General features: G+C 39.9%; 1 protein-coding gene across 2 annotated transcripts in view; it reads left to right on the top strand.

Moving 5' to 3' along the window:
* LOC140714573 (rho GTPase-activating protein 15-like) overlaps positions 1-22,097 on the top strand; it is a 734,693-nt gene that overhangs the window by 172,826 nt on the left and 539,770 nt on the right. For both annotated transcript variants that reach the window (XM_073025883.1, XM_073025887.1), the window contains exon 5: positions 555-616. In XM_073025883.1, coding sequence (XP_072881984.1) covers positions 555-616 — 62 coding nt within the window. The remainder of the gene's footprint in view (positions 1-554; positions 617-22,097) is intronic.

The raw sequence follows: 22,097 nt of genomic DNA on the forward strand, positions 1-22,097 counted from the left end.
GCAGAGTGGATGGGATCCTTCATGATGTCACTGGCCCTTTTCTGTCACCTTCCTGTATATACTGTATGTCCTTGATGGCAGCTAGGTTGATGCCAGTGATGCATTGGGCAGTTTGGACTACCTATTGTAGAGCCTTCCTTTTCCTTCTTTATTGTTGGAAAGAATTAGAATAAGAGGATTACTTATATCTCCCAAGAACATAGATGGATCTTGGCTTAATGTCTGACCTGTGAGATAGCAATAGTAATAGTACAGATTACCTTCAGTACTTTGATAGAACATGTGTTAATTGTTTTTTAAATATTATTTTTATCATATAATGATTATCATTATTGGAACCAGTTCACAGCCATATTCATTATCTTCAATGGTTAGGAAAGAAATTTTGTTCCCTACATTAAATGTAGAAATGTAGAGAAATCATTACACCTTGCCAAGTCAATGGTCTTGTATATGTAAAAACAACTTTTATTCCTCTTGTACATTAAAGTTAATTTATTTTTATGTGACCCTTTTTAACCTACATGTATCTTTGTTAATTTCATTGTTTACAGCCACTGAAGAAAAATGGCTATTTGAACAAAGCAAAGATCACAGAGGGAGGTAAAAAACTGAGGTATGTTTGAACAGCATTTGGTCTTTGCCCTAACTGGAGACATGTTCGGAATCCATTATTAAATAAGTTGTAGAGGATATTAGGTAGAAATAGTGGACCCATGAGAACAAAATTATGTTCAGCAAATCACCGGAGTTCTTTGAAATTGCAAATAGAATGGATAAGGATAAATCCATTAGTGATGTAGTTGGACTTTCAGTTATTCTTTGATGAAATGTCATATGAGATAGTTCAACAAAATTAGAGAGCATGGTGTTGGTGGTAATATATTAGCATAAGATAAGGATTGGTTAGTGGCCAGAAAACAGAGAATAGAAATATATAAGACATTTTCAAGTTGGAATATTACAAGATTTGGTGTTGAGGCCCCGACTGAGCATAATGTTTATAAATTATTGCATCAGGGATCCAGTGTAATATATCCAACTTTCTTGATGATATGGGGTGACAGTGTAGATTGTGATGAAGATAGAGAAAATGATGCAGACAGTTTGTGCAAATAAGCAAGGGTATGGCAAATGGAATACAACTTGTGGTCAGGCACTTTAGTCGAAAAACAGAAATGCTGTGTAAGTGGTAAGAGTTGAGATTTGTTAGTGTTTAGACAGAGAACTAGGTGATCTTCTATTAAATAAATCATTGAAAGTTAACATGCAAGAGGAGCAAGCTAGGAAGGAAACACATTTCTGCAGATGCTGAAATCTGGAGCCACAATCTGCTTGAGGCACTTAGTGTGTTGAGTGACATCTGTCGGGGAGAGAAGAATTATCACTTTTTTTGGGTTGAAACCCTGCTTCAGGGCTAGTTTGGAAAACTCTCATTGTAAGCAGATTTGCATGAAAGAGAGTGATGCCTTGTTCCAATTATATAAGGCTAGGTGAAACAGCTCCCATACCTTTGGGGAAATAGAGGAAATGTAGTAAAAGTTCACCACATTAATTCATGGCATAACTGCCTTATCGTGTGTGAGGGGTTTAAGCAGAATGGGCCTCATTTTAATTTAGAGGAATATGAACCCATCTCATTGAAAACTACAATAATCGTCACTGGGCTTGAGAGGGTGGATACAGGGATGCTGTTTCCCCACTTGTGATGGTTAGATCAAAAGATCTACAGTTTCTAAATAAATAGCTGGCCATTTTGTGAGAGATGAACAAAACATTTCATCTGAAATATTCACTTGTATTAAACATTTGGAATTTTTCACCCGACAGGTCTGTAGAGGCTCAGAATGAGAATCAGAATCAAGTCATGTCATATCATCAGCGTATCATGAAACTTATTGTTTTGCAGCAGCAGTATTTTGCAATACATAATAATCAAAATACTATAATTTACCAAAAGAAGTATATATAAAATATAAATTAAATAAGTAGTGCCAAAAGGGAGAGAAAATTACTGAGGAAGTGCTCATGAGTTTATTGTCCAGTCAGAAATCTGACGGTGGAGGGGAAGAAGCTGTTCCTTAAACACTGAGTGTGTGTCTTCAGACTCCTGTACCCCCTCTTTGATGGTAGCAATGAGAAGAGGGTGCATCCTGGGTGATGGTGGTCCTTAATGATGGATGCTGACTTTTTGAGGCATTGCTTTTTGAAGGTGTCCTGGATGCTGGGGAGGCTGGTGCCCATGACGGAGCTGGCAGAGTTAACAACTTTCTGCAGCTTCTTCTGATCCTGTGCAGTGGCCCCTCCATATCAGACAGTGATGCAACCAGTTAGACTACTTACCACAATATGTCTGTAGAAATTTCTGGGTGTCTTTGGTGACATGATATATCAATTCTCCTCAAACTCATAATAAAATATAGCTATTGTGCCTTCAGTAATTGCATCAATATGTTGGCCCTAGGATATATCTTCAGAGATGTTGATATGCAAGAACCTTAAAACTGCTCACCCCTTACACTTCTGACTTTCAAAGAGGACTGGTGTGTGTTCCGTTATCTTACCCTTCCTGAAGTCCATAATCAATTCATTGGTCTTACTGACACTGAGTGTAAGGTTGCTGCTGCAACACCATTTAACCAGCTGATCTATCTCTGTCTTGTAAACCTCCTCCTCCCATCTGAAAAGCTGCCAACAATAGTTGAGTTGTTGGCAAATGTATAGATATACGCTTATAGAAATTTATAAATACTCATTTGCTGAGTTAATTCAAGACAGAAGTCAATTGACTTTTAGATGTGGTGAGAATCCATGAATATGAATTATTTGCAGAAAAGTGGCACTAGTTAATAGGTTAGCACTGATCCTGCTGAAGCAGTCACAAAAGGCCAAAAAAGCACACTTCTGCTTCTATTTCTTATAGCCTTGCTTTATATTGACAGACATCTAGACCATTTTGGTTCTACTTTGTCTGGTAAATCTTGCCTATATTTTATATCAAATGCTAACTTTTTTGCCTTCTTCCAATTTTCATAGAAGGATTCACTATCAAAATAAACAAATTGAATACCTAATGTAAAGAGACTTCTGGTCCAATGCAAATTGTTGTCATTAAATTCAAAATCATAATGAAGTACACTGACTGGCGTCTCCTGCGACGCTGCTGGTGCCAAACTGCATTGGTCTCTGCCACTCCTTTGGGTTCATCAGATGCATGGAGAGTAGGAGCTTGCTGCATGGGCAACAGATTGCTCTCCATACCGTAGTGCCCTGGCTTTATGTATCTAGACAGCTAAGATGCAACATCCATGGTCGACCCTGAACAACACCGTACGCAGTTTGTTCTTGGATCTTACAGTGACAATTTTGAGTGGAATAATAATGAGTTTATTGGTAAATGTCTATATGCCTCATCATAAAGCGACTTTAGTGTTAAAAGTGGATTGCTTTGTTCTATGCTACGGGCTCAAAATGCACACAATGAGAGCTGATTCTGAATATTGTCATGCATCCATAAGGACATCTGAACCATGTACGGTGTGTTATTGGATTGAGTCATTCTTCAGACAAATTAGCCTAAAACAGACACCAGATCTTTGCAAAGATTAATAAGTGGTCTAAAACATGTTTTAGAATCCCTTCATGTTTATCAGGTCCACCCAAAGGAACGTGTTTGTTTTAGCATGCTGTGAATTAAGGAGTAGTAACAATTCCTCCCAGTGTGCTTGTCTTCAGACACAAGCGTTCCAACACCTATTTACAGCAAGTTTCATTTTAGTTATATTAACAGAAGAATGCCACCTCCAACAGTTATAGATAATGGAGGTACAGTTTTGGTATAGCCCCATGCTTCCACAGCTTCGCCATTCTCTGAAAAGCTAAGTTACACCAAGCTGCACACTGCACTTTTCCCTATGACAAGCAAAGGATGTGCATACCAAGATTAACACAAAATCTAACAGCATTAAAAATCAAATTTATATTGCAATGAGTATGAAACTTCACTGATGTGAGATTACCTGCAGGAAGAAATTTCACATCACTTGGCTAGTGTGCAATCAGGAGACAGGCTGTGAGAGGGAGAGTTAATTGACCTAATAGGCTTATGCTATATCCTGCTTTAATATTTGAGGTATATTGACAGGTTGTGACAGTGGAATTTAATTGACCTAATAAGCTTACACAATATCCTTCTTTAATAATCGAGATATATATATATATATATTCTGCAAAGTAGTAAGTCTGAAACTCAGAAGGATAAAGAGCATGAACATCTCTAATGAATTCCTGGAGGATATTGTCCTGCCCCAATCGATATATGGTGCAGGTTAATGAGTGAATAATATGTAATCCAGAATATACACTGACTCACTAATTTTTCAGGTTCTGACGTCTCTAAAAATATTGTAAAATAACTGTGTGGAAGCTAAGAACTAGATCTCAAAATGGCAAACATTGTCATATTTTAATGAAGCTAATTCCACTTCTTTCAGTCTAGATATTATTAAAATGCCTGTTCTAATTCTTGGCCAAGTTTCTTTTGGTATGAGTAGAGCATGTATGTAAATTGGGCTGGAATAGTTGCTGCTGGGCTGTAAATCATTTCAGACAAGTAATGTTAAAATATGACAATATTAGATTTTATTACTGAATATTCTGATATGCTCCTTCTTGTTAACAATTAGTTCACAATTGATGACTCTTATTTAAACCAATATTTGCATGAACCCGTCCAATGCTTTCCTAAGCTATTGGCCTAATTGCAACTAAATATACAGGAGATTCTAGAGATGCTGGAAATCCAGAGAAACACACATAAAATATTAGAGGAACGCAGCAGGTCAAGCAGAGTCTAATGGCAGGAATTAGCCGACAGTGTTTCGGCCTGAAACCCTTCTTCAGGATTGGAAAGGAAGAGGGAAGAAGCCAGAATAAGAAGGTGGGGTGAGGGGAAGGAGTACAAGCTGGCAGGTAATAGGTGAAGCCAAGTGAGGGGGAAGGTAGTTTGGTGGGGGAGGGGTGAAGTGAGAGGCAGGGAGATGATACGTAGTAAAGGTGAAGGGGTAAAGAAGAGGAATCTGATAGGAGAAGAGAGTGGACCATGGGAGAAAGGGATGGAGCTGGGGCACCAGAGGGAGGTAATTCACAAGCGAGAAGGGAAAGGGTTAGAGAGAGTCAGAATGGCGAATGGATCAAGAGAGAAAAGGGAGGAGGAAAGAAAGTACTAGTAGTTAGAGAAGTTGGGTTCATACCATCAGGTTAGAGGCTACTCAGATAGAATACAAGATATTGCTCCTCCAACCTGAGAGTGGCCTCGTTGTGGCAGTGGAGGAAGCCATGGGCCAACATGTTGGAATGAAAATGTGGAGTGGAATTTGTCATGGTGTGCGCTGACAATACCAGAACCCAAGTGCAGAAGAAATACAGACTATAATGTAGAGGTGGCAACAAGAGTTTATTCATAATAATTCCAGAAGTGCATTGGTGGCTCAGTTGAGTGACACCACGAGAAGTAACATTCTCAAAGATAGAAACCTGTGATTTGTGCCAATCAGGCATCCAGTTAAATTATACAAGTAACACAGAAACCCTGAGCCTATTAAAATAAACTTAACAAGCTTAAACAGAAGGCACCAGGAAACCCCATTATAAAGAGTGAATCACTCAAGAAAACACAGAGAACTCTAAACAATTAATGACTTTTATTAAACAATAATAAACAAATTCAAAATGCAGTACAAATCTCAGAGTCCAATAGTCTCCAGTGCCCCACACAAGCGTGAAGAATTCATTACATAAATAAAATGATTGGCCACATTAAAACCCTGCCAGTTGCAGATGGAGAGACAAAATAGTCACCCAATTGACATTGGGTCATACTGATATAGAGGAGGCCCCTCCAGAAGCACTGGATACAGTAAGCGACCCTGATAGATGTGCTGGTGAAGGGTGGCCTCACCTGGAAAGACTGTTCATGGCCCTGAATGGTGGTGAGGGAGGAGGAGAATGGGCAGGTGTAACACTTCTGCCACTTGCAGGTGTCATGAAGGAGATCAGTTACTGCTGTTCAAAATGTTGCCTTAAATTCTTTTCATTGGCATCATCTTCAATAAGTGTTGTACTTACCAGTACTGTCAGAATAGCTCGTATGGAGTTTCATTCAGAGGTCTTATTCAGTGCTGCCTATTTTCTTCAGATAATCTGTCCAAGTACACTGATATCAATTAAAAGAAAACTTAGTCCAGCACTCAAGTGTCTGTTCTACATTGTCTAAGAGCTAAAAATGTAATATTACAAACTTCTTTCAACTAATTTCCTCAGTCCTTACACACATTTAATAAAATGTTATCTCTGAGCTGACATAAACAATTAACTTTTTTCCATTTACGAAAGCTATATTCATTAATCAGAGGCTTCCTGTCTTTAAAGCAAGATGTTTGAAATGAGTAAAAATGACATTGAGACATTAAGACCAGTTTAATTTGTAACACAGAAGATGAGCCTAATTTGAGAAAAATATTCAAGAATATTGCAAATGGGTCTATATTCGTTGTCTTCTTTGTAAGACAATAGGGCAAATCCAGATCAGGAATTAATTTCAGAGGGAATGGAAATGGAAATATTTGTCATTGAGTTCTGAATGGTGATTCAGTCCTCCCTATCTCCTTTAAGAATTCAGAGTTACAGTACTTCTGTAACTCGGGGATGCATTCAAGTTGCCAAATGCAATTGGCAAAAGATCACTAAAAAACTGAGCAAAGCTACAGGTATGTCATGCAAAATGAGAGTGACCTGTAATGCAAAACAAGTGCTGTGATTGGAAGAATTCAGGTCAACTGAAAGGCAGCCAAGATTAAATCCTGGATGCATACCAGAGGGGAAAGTAATTACTATTTTTAGGAGACGATTTTGTCATGAAATTATTATGGACTCCGTATACTGTATATTGAGAATAACGAGATCAAAATGTTACAGTATATTCTATAAAATTACACTTTCCTATTTCTGCCATTTATTCCGGTATCTGTCTGTACTTGGGATGTTGCTGAGATGGGTGGGGTGAGGTGACTTTCTTTTTGGAAGAATATAATAGCAAACCGTTTTTACCCTGAATTTTGTCAGTCAATCCTTTCTCCCCTTTCCACAACAAGTTCTAGTCAAAAGCCTCTTTATATGCATTTAAAGAGGCTGATCTATAAATCTCTAATGCTGAAAGATCAGTGGCAACAAACTGAATTATTATCATTAAAAGAAATTAAGTGAGATAAATTAAAGAAAAAGTATAGGATAAGAATCTGGTGATAGAAGCTTGAGATTGGCACTAACGAAATAGCTTTTTTTCCAGGGAGCCAGATGGGCTGAATATACTTTGTATGTCCTGAAGAAATCTGAGCAGTTCTATGATTGTAGCAATTGAGAAATTGACTAATAATCTATGGGATCCTTAGCCTGTAAAAATAAGTGCATTTGCTTACATCCATAAAAATTATCTAAACATGCTGTGAATGCTTAGCAGGTTAACTAGTATCTGCGAGAGAAATAGAGTTAATATTTCTGGTCAATGATATTCAAGCAGAACTGTCTTTGATGAAAAATCATCAGCTCGAACATTAAACTCTTTATCTCTTTCTACAGATGCTACCTGACCTGCTAAGTAAATACAACATGTTCTTGATTTATTTCAGATGCTTAGCATTTGTTTTCATTTTTTCCTTTTGCAGTTATTGTTTTAGGCCAGCTATGAGTACACCTCTAGTAAATCACTATCATCAAAGTGCAGTAGGGAACAGTTGAAGTTGTTCAGTTTTGCCAGAACCAATTACTCAATTCATGTAATTGACCCATCATTCCATGAGGCATCCGATGTTTAACTTAACCAAGTTATTTAAAGGACCTGTGCAATACATCAGGAAAGGAAAACTATTAAATGCTGTATAAATGATTTTTTGAGAAGTTACAGTGTTTCAAAGGATGCTGCAGATGATACAATCAAAAATCAAGGCAAATTGGTCTTGATATTTATCTGGGTAGAAATCTGGCAGGCTCAGTTGCTCAGCCTTCATGGAATAGATCTGATTTTTATTCATTTAAAATAAATGGAAGTAAAATTGCACAACTCAGAGAAAGGAAGAGTAACTCGCTCTTATAGATTATAACTGATGAACGTGAGAATGTACCCTGCTGTTCTTAAGAAAATGTTACCGCCTTATGGTGAACATTTATTGGAGTGGAGTTGGACAGATTGCTAGTATGGATCTAATGGATGCTGTGGAAGTATTTTATAGATGTCCCTTCTTTTACACTGTGTACACGTGATTTTGGGTGGCAGAGCGGAAATGTGTCTCCATCAAAGGAGGTGTAAGGCGCTCCTTCACTCCACTAGCCTGCAGGCCACCCTTAGGCAAGGTGTAGCACCCGCTTAGTCCCCTTCACCTCAATCAGGGTCATGTGAAGCTATGGAAGCAGGAGGTGGATAGTCATATAAGCAGCTGGTGCATATCACAAGTCCTGGTCATTCCCCTCATAATCTCCTTTTTTTCCAGGGAGCCACAACCTCAGTTTCTCCATACTATCCACGTGACTAGTCACCAAATCCCAGAAATATTGTAATTAATCTCTTTCACGTGGTCTCCAAAGCCTTCAAGTCTTTTCCAAAGCATGGCATCCAGATTCCATTGAGGAGGGTTTAAAGGAGGTTTTCAAAGGAGGAAAATTATTCTGGGTTTGAAAGGCTTATCATATGAGGAATGTTTGATCACTCCTGGAATTCAGAAGAATGAGAGGGGTGGGGGGATCTCATTGAAACTTATCGAATATTGAAAGGCATCGATAGAGTGGATGTGGAGAGGATGATTCCTATGGTGCGGGAGTCTAAAACCAGAGGAGACAGCCTCAGAATAGAAGGGATGTCCTTGAACAGAGATCAGAAGGAATTTCTTTAGCCAGACAGTGGTGAATCTGTGGAATTCATTGCCACAGGCAGCTGTGGAGGCCGAGTTATTGGGTATATTTAAGGGAGAGGTTGATAGGATCTTGATTACTCAGGGCATGAAGGGATACATGGAGAAGGCAGAAAAATTGGGCTGAGAGGAAATGGATTAGCCCCGCTGAAGCGGCAGAGCAGACTCGATGGGACAAATGGCCCAGTTCTGCTCCTATGTCTTATGGTCTTAATCTCTTCTTCATGGTCTCCAAAGTCTTCTCACCTTTTCTAAAGCAAGGCATACAGAACTGGTCATAAATATGTCACCTGTGATTGAAAAGGCATCACGCCTTCCTTGTTGTTGCAAATGTGCCTCGATTTATAATGTCCAGGGTGCACACATGAAGTAGCAGGAAAGGGATTACACATAAATGATCACTTTGAAACGGAACGATCCTGATTACACCTTCCACTTTTCGGCAGATATATTGCACACTTGTGCTGTTCACAATTATTCATCCAGAGCTTATTTCCTCTACTTTGATCATAAGTCAGCATATTTTATTTCTCCTTTATTCTGCAACAGAACATTTTTTTGATCGTAGTGCAACCTTCAAACACATCAGTGAACATCATTAGCAGTAGTTATTTATGTCTAACATACAATACTTCTCAACCACTGTTGATAGATTTTTCTGCTAAGAAACAGCTAAAACAGCAAAATATTGCATTTTGATTATTTTTTTATATCTGAGTGAGTTTGATATTTTCATTAAAAGCAACTCTCAGAAATTTGATTACCTTGGCCCTGTTAACTTTAGAGTAGTGATTGTAGAAATATGTTTCCTGAAATGAAACAGGGTTGATTTCCAGGTCACTTAACATCACTGTGGAAATTTGACCCAATATTCCCAGTGTGAATTATGCTCATATGACAGATGTGAGTTAAAACCATAAGACCATAAAACGTAGGAGCAGTTTTAGGCCATTTGGCTCTTTGAGTTTGCTCCACCATTCTATCATGGCTGATTCATTATTCCTCTCAACCCCATTCTCCTGTCTTCTGCCCATAACTTTTGACGCCCTAACTAATCAAGAACCTATCAACCCCCGCTTTAAATATATCAATGACTTGGCATTCACAGTCACATGTGGCAATGAATTCCACTGATTCACCACCCTCTGGACAAAGAAATTCTTCCTCCTCTCTGCTCTAAATAGTCATCACTCTGGACTGAATCAGCCACTATAGGAAACACCTACCCTCCATCCACTCTATCCAGACCTTTCAATATCTGATAGGTTTCAATGACACCCTGCCTCCCTCATTCTATAAACTCCAGTGAGTACAAGCCCAGGGACATCAAATGCTCCTCATACATTAACCCTTTCATTGTTGAACTTCCTCTGGACCCTCTCCAATGGTAGCACCCATTTTTTTTAGATAAGGGGTCCAAAATTACTCACAATACTCCAAGTGTGGTCTGAATAATGCCTTATAAAGCCTCAGGGTTACAGCTTTATTCTTATATTCTAATCCTGCCAAAATGAATGCTAACATTGCATTTGCCTTCCTTACCACTGAATTCCACATCAAATAGTCATCCACTGGGGTCATACACTGCAATGCTCCTTTTGGATAATTGCATGGGAAAATAGATTAAATCACTGGATTTTATTAACTCCTGCCTCTGGAATATGGTCTGAAATTCCAGAACACACTCCTGGAATACAGCAAAGCTCTGATTATCTTCTTTCAGATTGATTAGAAATCCTGAGAGTTTATCTGTTTTCCAAATTCCCTTTAACCTCTCTGGGTTCCATTTTCCCACAGTCCTTTTTTTTTTGCTTTACTGAGTCCATCATATATGCTCCTAAACACCCAGCAAGTCATTTGTTTCTGATATCCTTTGAAATTGACTGGGCTGCCATTTCCTTGACTCCCTTTAAATGCACAAGGTGCTTACATTTCCTTGAAACTGATTGGGCCCTATTTTCTGCACTCCATTTAAACTCACTGAAGCTACACTTCCCACACACCCAACCCCCTTTAAACTGTCTGTGATATGCTTCCCAAGATCCTTTCAAAGTTACCTGATTATTTTGGAAATTTATTGTGATACAGTGTTTCAGCTGAAAAATGATTTAGAAATTCATTGACAATTAGAAGTTACAAATATCAATGCTCTTGAATGGAAAAGCCTACAAAAAGTAGTCGATACGGCCCAGTCACAGACAAACCAACCCCACCAATTAGCACATCTACACGGATCACCGTCGCAGGAAAGTAGCATCCACTGCTGCCATCAGGAAGAAGGTATAGGAGCCTCAGGACTCACACTAGCAGGTTCAGGGACAGTTATTACCCCTCAATCATCAGGTTCTTCAACCAAAGTTGATAACTTCTCTGCCCCATTGCTGAATTGTTCTCACAACCTGTGGACTCACTTTCAAGAATTGTTCATCTCATGTTCCCAATATTTATTGTTTATTTATTTAGATTAAATATTATATTATTTATATTTATTTATCATTTTTCTCTTTTGTATTTGCACAGTTTGTTGTCTTTTGGACGGTGGTTATCTGACTGTCCTGTTGAGTGTGATATTTAAGAACATAAGAAATAGGAGCAGGAGTAGGCCATCCAGCCCATCGAGCCTGCTCCATCATTCAATAAGATCATGGCTGATCTGTCCATAAACTCAGCTCCATCTACTTGCCTTTTCCCCATAACCCTTAATTCCCTTACTATGTAAAAACCTATCTAACTGTTTCTTAAATATATTTAGTAAAGAAGCCTCAACTGCTTCCCTGGGCAGAGAATTCCACAGATTCACCAGTCTCTGGAATAAACAGTTTCTCCTCATCTCCATCCTAAATCTTCTCCCCTGAATCTTGAGGCAATGTCCTTGAGGCAATTTCATTCACTCCGTTAGACAGTATTTCTTGCATTTGCTGAATATGCCTGCAAGAAAACATATCTCACGGTTGTATAAGGTGACATATGTGCACTTTAATAATAAATTCTGTGATGGAGAGCACTCAGCAAACACATTCCTTACACACACCGTTCACTCACACGTGAACATTGCCTCGTCATTCTTCTGTTGTTGCGCTGAATGTACACCCTTCAATGTCTTCCCTGGTATATTCTCATAATGAGTCCAAAACTGATTGATACACTCAGGCTGGCTTTACGGTGCCTTTCTCACCATACACGGTGAAATATTCCATTCTTTAGTAATGGGGATGAGTAAATATGCCTATGGAATACAGACAAAATACTGGAGGAACTCAGAAGGCCAGGCAGTATCGATGGAAAAGACTGAACAGTCAACAGTTCGGGCCAAGACCCTTCTTTGGGACTGAGATGGAAGGGGGGAGATAAGCTGAATTAAAAGGTGGGGAAAGGGAAATGAGGCTAGCTGGAATGTAATAGGTGAAGCTAGATAGGAGGGAAAGGTCAAGGGCTGGAGAAGAAAGAATCTGATAGGAGAGGAGAGTGGACAACAGGAGAAGAGAAAGGAGGAGGGGAACCAGGGAAAGGTGAGAAGAAGTGAAATGTCAGAGTGGGGAATAAAGGAAGGGGGAACAGGGATGAATTTTGTTTATCGGAAGGAGAAATTAATATTCATACATCAGGTTGGAGGGTACCCAGATGGAATACAAGGTGTTGCTCCTCCACCCTGAGGGTGGCCTCATCTTAGCACATTTTCTAAATGAAAATTGGACTCAGAATTAAAAAGTTTTGCCACAGGAAGTCCCGCTTGTGGTGGATGGTGCATATATACTCAACAAAACAGTTCCCAAGTTTATGATGGTTCTCATCAATGTAGAGGCCACATCAGGAGCACCAGACACAATAGATGATCCCTGCAGCTTCACAGGTGAAGTGTTGACCCACCTGGAAGGCATATTTGAGACCCTGAATGGATGTGAGGGAGAAGGTGTATAGGCAGGTGTAGCTTATAGGCCACTTGCAGGGTTAAGTGCCTGAAGGGAGATTAGTGGGGAGGGATGAAAGGACAAGGGAGTTGTGGAGGGAACCTGGGGGGATCCGAAGGGCTGTGGTGTCAAGGAAGAAGCAAAACCTAAGGCCTTTCTGATGAGGGATAGAGGTATACAGGGACATGGTGAAAATAAGGCAGTCAAAAAAATACTGCCCAATTACATTAGCATATAACCTGTAGCACCAGAGGACCCAACACATTAGACCACTGTTATACTAAGATAAGGAATGCCAACTGTTCCATCCCTAGTCTGCATTTTGTGAAGTCTAATCTGTTACGGTATGGCAACAATGAAAATATAATTGAGACAGGTTTTTTATAACAAATAAAACATTTATCAAACACTGCTAAAAAAACCCCAAAAGTAAACAAACGACTAACTTAACCGGAAGTCGACTGCTATACAGCAGCTTGAACGGTTCTTAACGCGAGAAATGCGAACTCAGTTCTTTAAAGTAGTATTGCAAAAAGTCCAAAATGATTTACAGTCGGTTAGGAGAGACCTTCCTTGAAGTAATAAATTCTCTTTAGTGACGTTACTGCTCATTCCAGCCGAAGTATGCATTGCCCGAAGGATTTACGATAAGGAAAATAAAACGGCTTAAAGGCACTGACCTTTTCCTTTTGGCGAATAACTCACTGCCCCAGTCCTTTCTGCTCTTACAGCAGGGACTAACGTGGGTGCAGATTACTAATTCCTTCCGGAGGAGGATCAACTAAGGTTGAACCCGTTTACCGCCGACACCACCAACTTTCCTCAATTCTTCGGCTTCCCGAGCTTCGATAAATCTTCACTCTCCGACTGGACTTTAACTGACAGTGATTTTTGGAACTGCCAGCACAACGATTGTTACAATAGAAATTAAAACTCCACTTTTAAAACGAAAGTGCGTCATTAAAATCAAATACGCAGCAGAACGGAGTAACTGACAAATTAAATCACGAACTGACCTGTGTCACAGGGAGGGATTCTCCTTTTATACCCTGTTGAAACAGGCCATCACATGACCTCTCACTGTCGGGAAAATTACATCACTCCACCATCACAAGACCATCACATCATGCCCAGCAGAGCCTCAATTACATCATGGTCATGTGACAGTCACAGGATACCCACGGATACGTAACAAATCATCTGGCTGTCATCCTCCTACCTGCATACTGGCAAGGCACCAGGGGTAAAGATAATAAAGAGATGGCCATGGGAGGCAGAGTGGCAGCTACAGGATTGCTTCTTGTTGGTGGACTGGGCCATATTCAATGGCTCCTCAGAGGACCTGAATGAATACGTCATGTTTGCAAATGAATTTATAAAGACACTCGTGGATGAGTGTGTATCCATGAAATTATTCAGAGTCTTCCCCAACCAGAAGCCCTGGAAGAACCAAGAGATCCACAATCTGCTAAGGGCCAGATCAGTGGCATTGAGATATGATGACTAAAAGCACAAGGTGTCCAGGTATGAATTCCAGAAAGCCATCTCACGTGCAAGGTGGCAATTCCAGATTAAGGTTGAATCACAGAAGGATGCTCAACAGCTGTGCCAGGGCTTGAATGCTATCACGTCCTACAACACCAAACCAAGTGACAGATGTGTCAAGAAGGGTTTGCTCCCAGATAAGCTCAATGCCTTTTATGCTTGCTATGAACAAGAGAACATGGAGGCACCATCACAAATTCCCACAGCCCCCTGTGATTTCAATCTCTGAGGCTGACTTGAAGGGTCCTTCAGCAGGGTGAACTCAGGGAAAGAATCTGGTCCAGATGGTACACCTCGTGGAGTACTGAAAAACTGTGCTAATCAACTGGCTGAAGTGATCTCCAATATCTTTATCCTCTCAGAGCAGTCTGAGGCTCCCACCTGCTTTCAGCAAACCTCAGTCGTCATTCCTCTACTGAAGAAGAACGTAGTTGCTTGCTTCAATGACTGTTGTCCAATAGCACTTACATCCACTCTGATGAAGTGCTTTGAGAGGATGGTCATAAAGTGTATAAATTCTGATTGAGGAGTGACTTGGATCCACTTCAATTTGCCTACCATCACAACAGGTCAACAACAAATGCCATTCCATTGGCTGTTCACTCAAACCTGTAATGTCTGGAGAGTGAAGATGGTACATCAACGTGCTCTTCAGTGACTACAGTTCAGCATTCAATACTATCACTTCCTTTAAACTAACCAATAAGACCCAAGACCTAGGCGTCAATACCTCCTTGTGCGATTGGATCCTCAATTTCCTCACATGCAGACCCCAGTCAGTTCAGATTGGCAACAACATCTCCTCAATCATCATCAGCAGAGGTGCAGCACAAGGCTGTGTGCTTATCCCTCTGCTCTACACACATTATACTTATGGCAGTGAGGCTAAGTGCAGCTCCAATGTCATATTCAAGTTTGCTGATAACATCATTGTTGTAGGCCAAATCAAATATGGTGATGAATTGGCAAATAGGAGGGAGATTGAATATATGGTTGACTTGTACCATAAACAACCTCTCACTCAATGTCAGCAAGACTAAGGAGCTGATTATTAACTACAGGAGGAAGAAACCAGAAGTCCATGAGCCAGTACTCATCGGACAATCAGAGGAGGAGAGAGTCAGCAGCTTTAAATTCCTTGGTGTTATCATATCAAAGGATCTGCTCTGGGACCGGCATGTAAGTTTCATTACAAAGAAGCATGGCAGTGCTTCTATTTTCTTAGAAATTTGTGCAGATTTGGCCTGTCATCTAAAAATTTGACAAGCTTCTATAGATGTGTAGTGGTGAGTGTATTGATTGGCTGCATCAGAGCCTGGCATGGAAACACCAATGCCCTTGAATGGAAAAGCCTACAGGCATAAATGGATACAGCCCTACCAATCACAGGAAAAGCCTTCCCCACCATTGTGCAAATCTCCATGGAGTGCTGCATCCACCATCAGGAGTCATCCTCACACCATCAAGGCCATGCTCTCTTCTTGCTGCTGTCCTTGGCAAAAAGGTACAAGAGCCTTGGGCCCCACATCACCACATTCAGGAACAGTAATTACACTTCAACTATCAGCCTTTTGAATCAGTGTGGATAACTTCACTCACCTCCAACTGAACCAATTCCGTAACCTATGGACTCATTTTCAAGTACGCAACAACTTATGTTCTTAGTATTTTTTAATGTATTTATTTATCTACCTATCTATTTATTTATTTATTATTACTTATTTATTTGTAGTTGCACAGTTGGCCTTCTTTTACACATTGCTCGTTTGTCAGTATTTGTTTGTTTGTAGTTTTTCATTGATTCTATTTTAATTCTTTATTCTGCTGTGAATGATTGCAAGGAAATGAAAATCTGGGTAGTGCATGGTGACGTAAGTGTACTTTGATAATAAATTTACTTTAAACTTTGAACTTTGGGACATGCAGCCTTCATTATTCGCTGAGTACAGGAGCTGGGAAGCTGTGTTGCAATTATATACGGCATAGCTGAGGCCATATTCAAAAGGTGGGTGATGGTGGAGCATCCTCAAGATAAACCACTACACATGTGAAATTGGAATGAGGAGGAATTTAGTTCAGAAAAGGTAGTGAAAACCTGGATAATGATGGATGTTCCTTAAGGTTGTTATAGCTGAGGGCAATACTGATGATAAACCCCCACCATCTATTAAATACTCCAACTGGCATGTGTCTCAAATATCTCTAACAACCAAGTCCTGCTCCTGGACTTTTCACCTGGCTTAGCTGCTAAGCCTGGCAGAACTGTTTCTTCTGACAGGAGGAAGGGCAAAAGTGATTGATAAGCACCTTAAAACCAGTCGCCTTGGGCAGATGAAGCTCATCAGCCATGGATGGGGACTTACCCTTGTAAGCAGATCAAGTGCCCACCTGCCTCCTCCATCACTACCATTCAATGCCCCAAACAGTCCTTCCAGGTGAGGAGAGACTTCGCCTGTGAGTTTGTTGGAGTCATCAAATGTATCAGGTGCTCCAGGTGTGGCCTCCTGTATATCGGTGATAACCAATATGGATTAGGAGACTACTTCATTGAGCACCTTCACTTTGTCTGCCACAAAAAGCGGGATTTCTTGGTGGTCACCCCTTTCAATTTGACTCCTCACTGCCATTCTGACATGTCAGTCCCTGACCTCCTCTACTGACACAAAGAGGCCACACTCAGGTTGGAGGAGCAATACCTTATATTCCATCTGGGTAGCTTCCAACCTGATGGAATGAACATTGATTTCATGAACTTTAAGTAATTGCCCCCTCCCCCATCCCCCTCCTTCACTATTTCCCATTCCTTTTTCCCTCTCATACCTTCTCTTCTTGACTACCCATCACCTCCTTCTGGTGCTCCTCCCCTTTCCCTTTTTTCCATGGACTTCTGTCCTTTCCAATCAGATTCCCCCTTGTCCAACTCTTTATCTCTTCCACCAATCAATTTCCCAACTCTTCACCTGCTTCCCCTCTCCTGATCTCACCTCTCACCAGGTCTCACCTGGTTTCACCTCTCACCTGGCACCTTGTGCTTCTTCATCCCCTCCTCCCACCCTCTTATCCCAACTCTTCCCCCTTCCTTTACACTCCTGATGAAGGGTCCCAGCCCAAAACATCGACTGTTTATTCCCATACATAGATGCTGCCTAACCTGTTGAGCTGCTCCATCATATTGTGTGTATTGCTCTAGATTTCTGAATCTGCAGTAACTCTTGTGCCTATGATCTATCTTACTCCTGTGTGGCTCCTCGTCACCATTTGAAATTCTGCCAGCAAAAGTTGTGATGTTGGCAAATTTATAGAAGGTGATAGCCACACAGACATGGGTGTAGAGCCAGCAGAGCAGGAGGCTAAGCATGAATCCTTGTGGTGTGCCAGTGTCGATTGTCATTGGGGAGGAGATGTTATTTCTGATCTATGATCTCCCAGTGAGAAAGTCAAGGATCCAGTTGCAGACAGAGACACAGAGGCCCAGGTTTTGGAGCATGTTGATTAGAACTGAGGGCATGATTGTGTTGAATGCTGAGCTATAGTCAATAAACAGTGAACTGATGCAGGTATTACTAACGTCCAGGTGATCCAACGCCGAATGGAGAGGCAGTGTGATTGCCTCTGCTGTAGGCCTATAGTGACAATAGGCAAATTGCAGCAGGTCCAAGTCCTTGCTTAGGCAGGAATTGATTCTAGTAATGACCAACCTCTCAAAGCACTCCATCACAGCAGATGTGAGTGCTGCTGAGCGATAGTCATTGAGGCAGTTCACCTTACCCTTCTTGGGCACTAGTATAGTTGTTGCATTTTTGAAGCAGGTGGGAACCCCTGACTGCAGTAGTGAGAGATGGAAGGTGTCCTTAGCACTCCCACCAGTTGGTAGGCACAGGTTTTCAGAGGCCAACCAGGTATAACATCAGGGCCTGTTGCCTTGTGTGAGTGCTGAAGTGCAAACCCTGCCAAAGGTTGGTGGGCATCCAATTACACCTCTAACTTCAATTAGAATTGTTGTTTTTCACCCTTAAAATAGCCTTCTGTAGGTCATACCTGGATGTTTTGTATAGTTTTGGATCATCGGTCTTGAATGCCACATATCTAGCCCTCAGCAGACTATGAATCTTCTGGTTCGGGTATGATACTAAGATTATTATACTGGTACCAACTAATATTAAATATATTGCAGAGTTTATGTCAATGATCAGGCAATCTTCTTGAGTGTTCAAATACATTTATAGGACTACATAGCCTATTCCTGTATAATGATTTTTTTCTTAAATTAAATTCAAGGTTTTCCCTGTGATTTCTAAACCTTTATAGTGTTCTAAACTATTGTAGAATATTTTGATTCACATCACTCAAAGCCATCCAAATAAGCATAATTGTAATAAAATTTGTCAGCACCAGCAGCAGAAAGTGAGCGGAAAAGTCTGTTAAATGGAAAGCAACATCAGGAATGAATTCAAAAAGAGCAGGTGATTCTGTGCGAATCCCTGGAGCTGGAGAATTACTTCTCAATAAATCTCAATTATTATCAGAGTTTATTTTCATAATCGTTGGTACTGGTAATTTTATGTTTATTCTCTGCAAACAATTGCAGGGAAAACAATTTGGTCATTAAAATGCTTCAAGGCCAATTCTTCCTCATTTCTTTAACAGATTGAATAACTGAGACTTACTCACCATGGAACATAAATGTTCTGTAATAGACTGCAGTGTAAGTTATGTTTCTGGTGATGATAATTGCGAATTGAACAACATAATGTCCTTAGGTGGTTTACAATAGCAAATTGAAGCAACTATTACCAGGAAGCAAGGGGCAGGCACATTAAGCAAATTGCATCCATAAGATTTTTACTTTCTTTGTTTTGATCAAATCTGTACATTGCAATGAATTGCTTCTAATGTATAAAATATTTTTCAGTTAGCATTAATTTCTATAAAATTACCTATTGCACACATGAAAGTAGATTAGTTTCTGACCCCTGTTACATGCAGGATTCAAATTTATTCGTGACATGTTGCAAATCTACATGTTATTATTTTATCAATGTCCCATGTGAATAGAGAATAATTTGTTCCTTATGCAATGTATAAAGGTTTTATGATCACAAATGATTGCTTGGGGTGAACCAAATTGGAAGCACTGATTTCACATCTGACGGGAATTAGAGCCATAATATAGCAAATTGGATTTGGTAACTTATCTGTAAGTGTATGGGGTTGAACTCCAATTACTTTACCTATTTAACTATGTTGATACATGTTATAACAAAGTTCCAAAGAAAAACATCCAACCTTTTATTCTGATGGTCATGAACTATCAAATTAGAAATTTGCTAGATGAAGTGAGTTTTGATCTCCAATGATTTGACAATTTTGCAGATAAATATATTATTTTCTGCAACATTTTGTTGGATTTTTGGATGCATTATTTTCTGCAACATTGTGTTGGCTTTGTGGATGATCATGTGCCGTTTCTGCAACATTTCCTCCTACAGCATTAAGCATTATCTGGGGAAAGTATAGGAATGGGAAAATAGGTGATAGGAACAAAGATGTTGAGATCAAAGAGAACTGTGGGTGGTTGCATTATTAAAGATTTGAATTATGGAATGATGTTTCACAGAAGGAAGTTATTAGGCCCACTTTGCTGACGCCAGCGCTTCGATAGAGCTCTCTAATTAGCCTCAACCCTCCGTTCTTTTCCTATAGCTCTATAATTATACTTCTCCTTCAGGTATTATCCAAACCTCTTTTGAAATTTTCTATTGAATTTGTGTCCACTACCCTTGCAGGTAATGAATTCCAAATCACTAAAAGCTGCAGGGGAAAAAAAACTATCTTCACTTTGCTCTAGTTCTTTTGCCAAACACTTTCAATCCATTTCAAATGAGTCACAATTCTAATAAAACATTTAAAATATAAAATACCTTGATCAAATCTTGTCTTTACTTCATCCACTTGAAATAAAGAATGGCCTCAGCTTCTTCATTTTCTCTTTGTAATAAACCAGAGTACCGATCTGATAAACCCCTTCTGCATACTCCCTAGATAGCTTTTCATAAATGGAATGGCCACATTTGATCAAATTAGTCCACTAGAAGCTCTGGGCTAGAACACGATGAACTGCCTGAACGGAGCAAACACATTTCCATTAGTGGGAGAGTCTAGAATTTCAGGATACAGCCTCAAAGTAAAGAGACATTGCTTTAGAACTAAGATGAGGTATTTGAGAGGTTTAGGATGGTGGGGGTGGGGTGGTGTTAAGGGTTATGGGGATAAGCCAAGAGATCGGGGCTGAGAAAAGAAAACAAACAACTATGATTGAATGGTGAAGCAGGCTTAATGGGCTGAATGGCCTGATTCACTCCTTTATCTTATAACCTATCAGTCTCCACCTTAGTATACCCAGGGACTTGGCATCTACAACCCTTTGTAGGAATGAATTCCAAATGTTCATCACCTTCTAGCTTCAGAAATTCCTCTTCATCTCAGTTCTAAAGGGACAGCCATTTATACTGTGGCTGCAGTCGCAAATTCCAGACACTTCTACTAATGAAATGAGTCCACTCCATAAGGAAACCTTTCAAAATTCAGTAGGTTTTGTTGAGTTACCTTCCCCCCGTTCTTCAGTAGGGTTTCAAGGTTTCACCTAATATTCTGGCTTCTTACTTTGTTGGTTTTTGTAAATTAAGTCTAGAATTCAAAACACTTCTTTAGTTAACTGTCTTACTTTATCGACCTAGATCTCTATATTCCTTCATCACGAAAATGATACTGTTTAGTTCATACTGCTGTTTGTATTCTTCCTACCACAATACACCACTACATAGGGCTTTCTATTAATATTTGCCACGTGGTCAATGAGATCGACCTCCATAAGAGGGTTACAATCCACTCTGAGAAGCCAAGAATACAGAGTATAATATTCTTTATCACATCCTCAGCGTTCAAGTGTGATATCACAGTGAAAGGGCAACAGAAATCTTGCACCCAATGTTGATAAGACGACGGAATTGATTGTGTACTTCAGAAAGGGGAAATTGAGGGAATACACACCAGTCCTCATCAAAGGGTCACAGTGGAAGAGGCGAGCAGTTTCAAGTTCCCGGGTGTCAACTTCGTTGAAGATGTCTCATAGACCCAACACATTGATGCAATTACGAAGAAGGCTATATTTCATTCGGAGTCTGAGGAGATATGGTATGTCACCAAAGTCCCTTGCAAATTTCTTCAGAAGTATTGTGTAGAACATTCTAATTGGTTGCATCACTATCTGGTATGGAGGGGCCACTGTACAGGATTGGAAAAAGCTGCAGAGGATTACAAACTCATCCAGCTCCATCATGGGCACTTGCCTGCCCAGTATCAAGAACATCACAAAAGGCATTGCATCAAATAAGCAGCATTCATAATGAAGAACCCCATAACCCAGGACATGCTCTTGTCTTAGGAGCCTGAAGACACACACTCAACACTTTAGGAACAGGTTCTTCCACCATCAGATTTCTAAATGCGCAATAAACAAATCTATGAACACAGACTCACTTATTTGTTCTCTTTTTGCATTAATTATTTAATTTGCTTTTTTTAATATATGGTATATTTGGTATTGTAATTTATTGTATTTTCTAATGTATTGCAGTGTTCTATTGATGCAAAACAACATAGTTCACAACACAATTCATAATAA

The sequence above is a fragment of the Hemitrygon akajei genome, chromosome 2 (genome assembly GCF_048418815.1).
Source record: "Hemitrygon akajei chromosome 2, sHemAka1.3, whole genome shotgun sequence".
NCBI lineage: Eukaryota > Metazoa > Chordata > Chondrichthyes > Myliobatiformes > Dasyatidae > Hemitrygon > Hemitrygon akajei.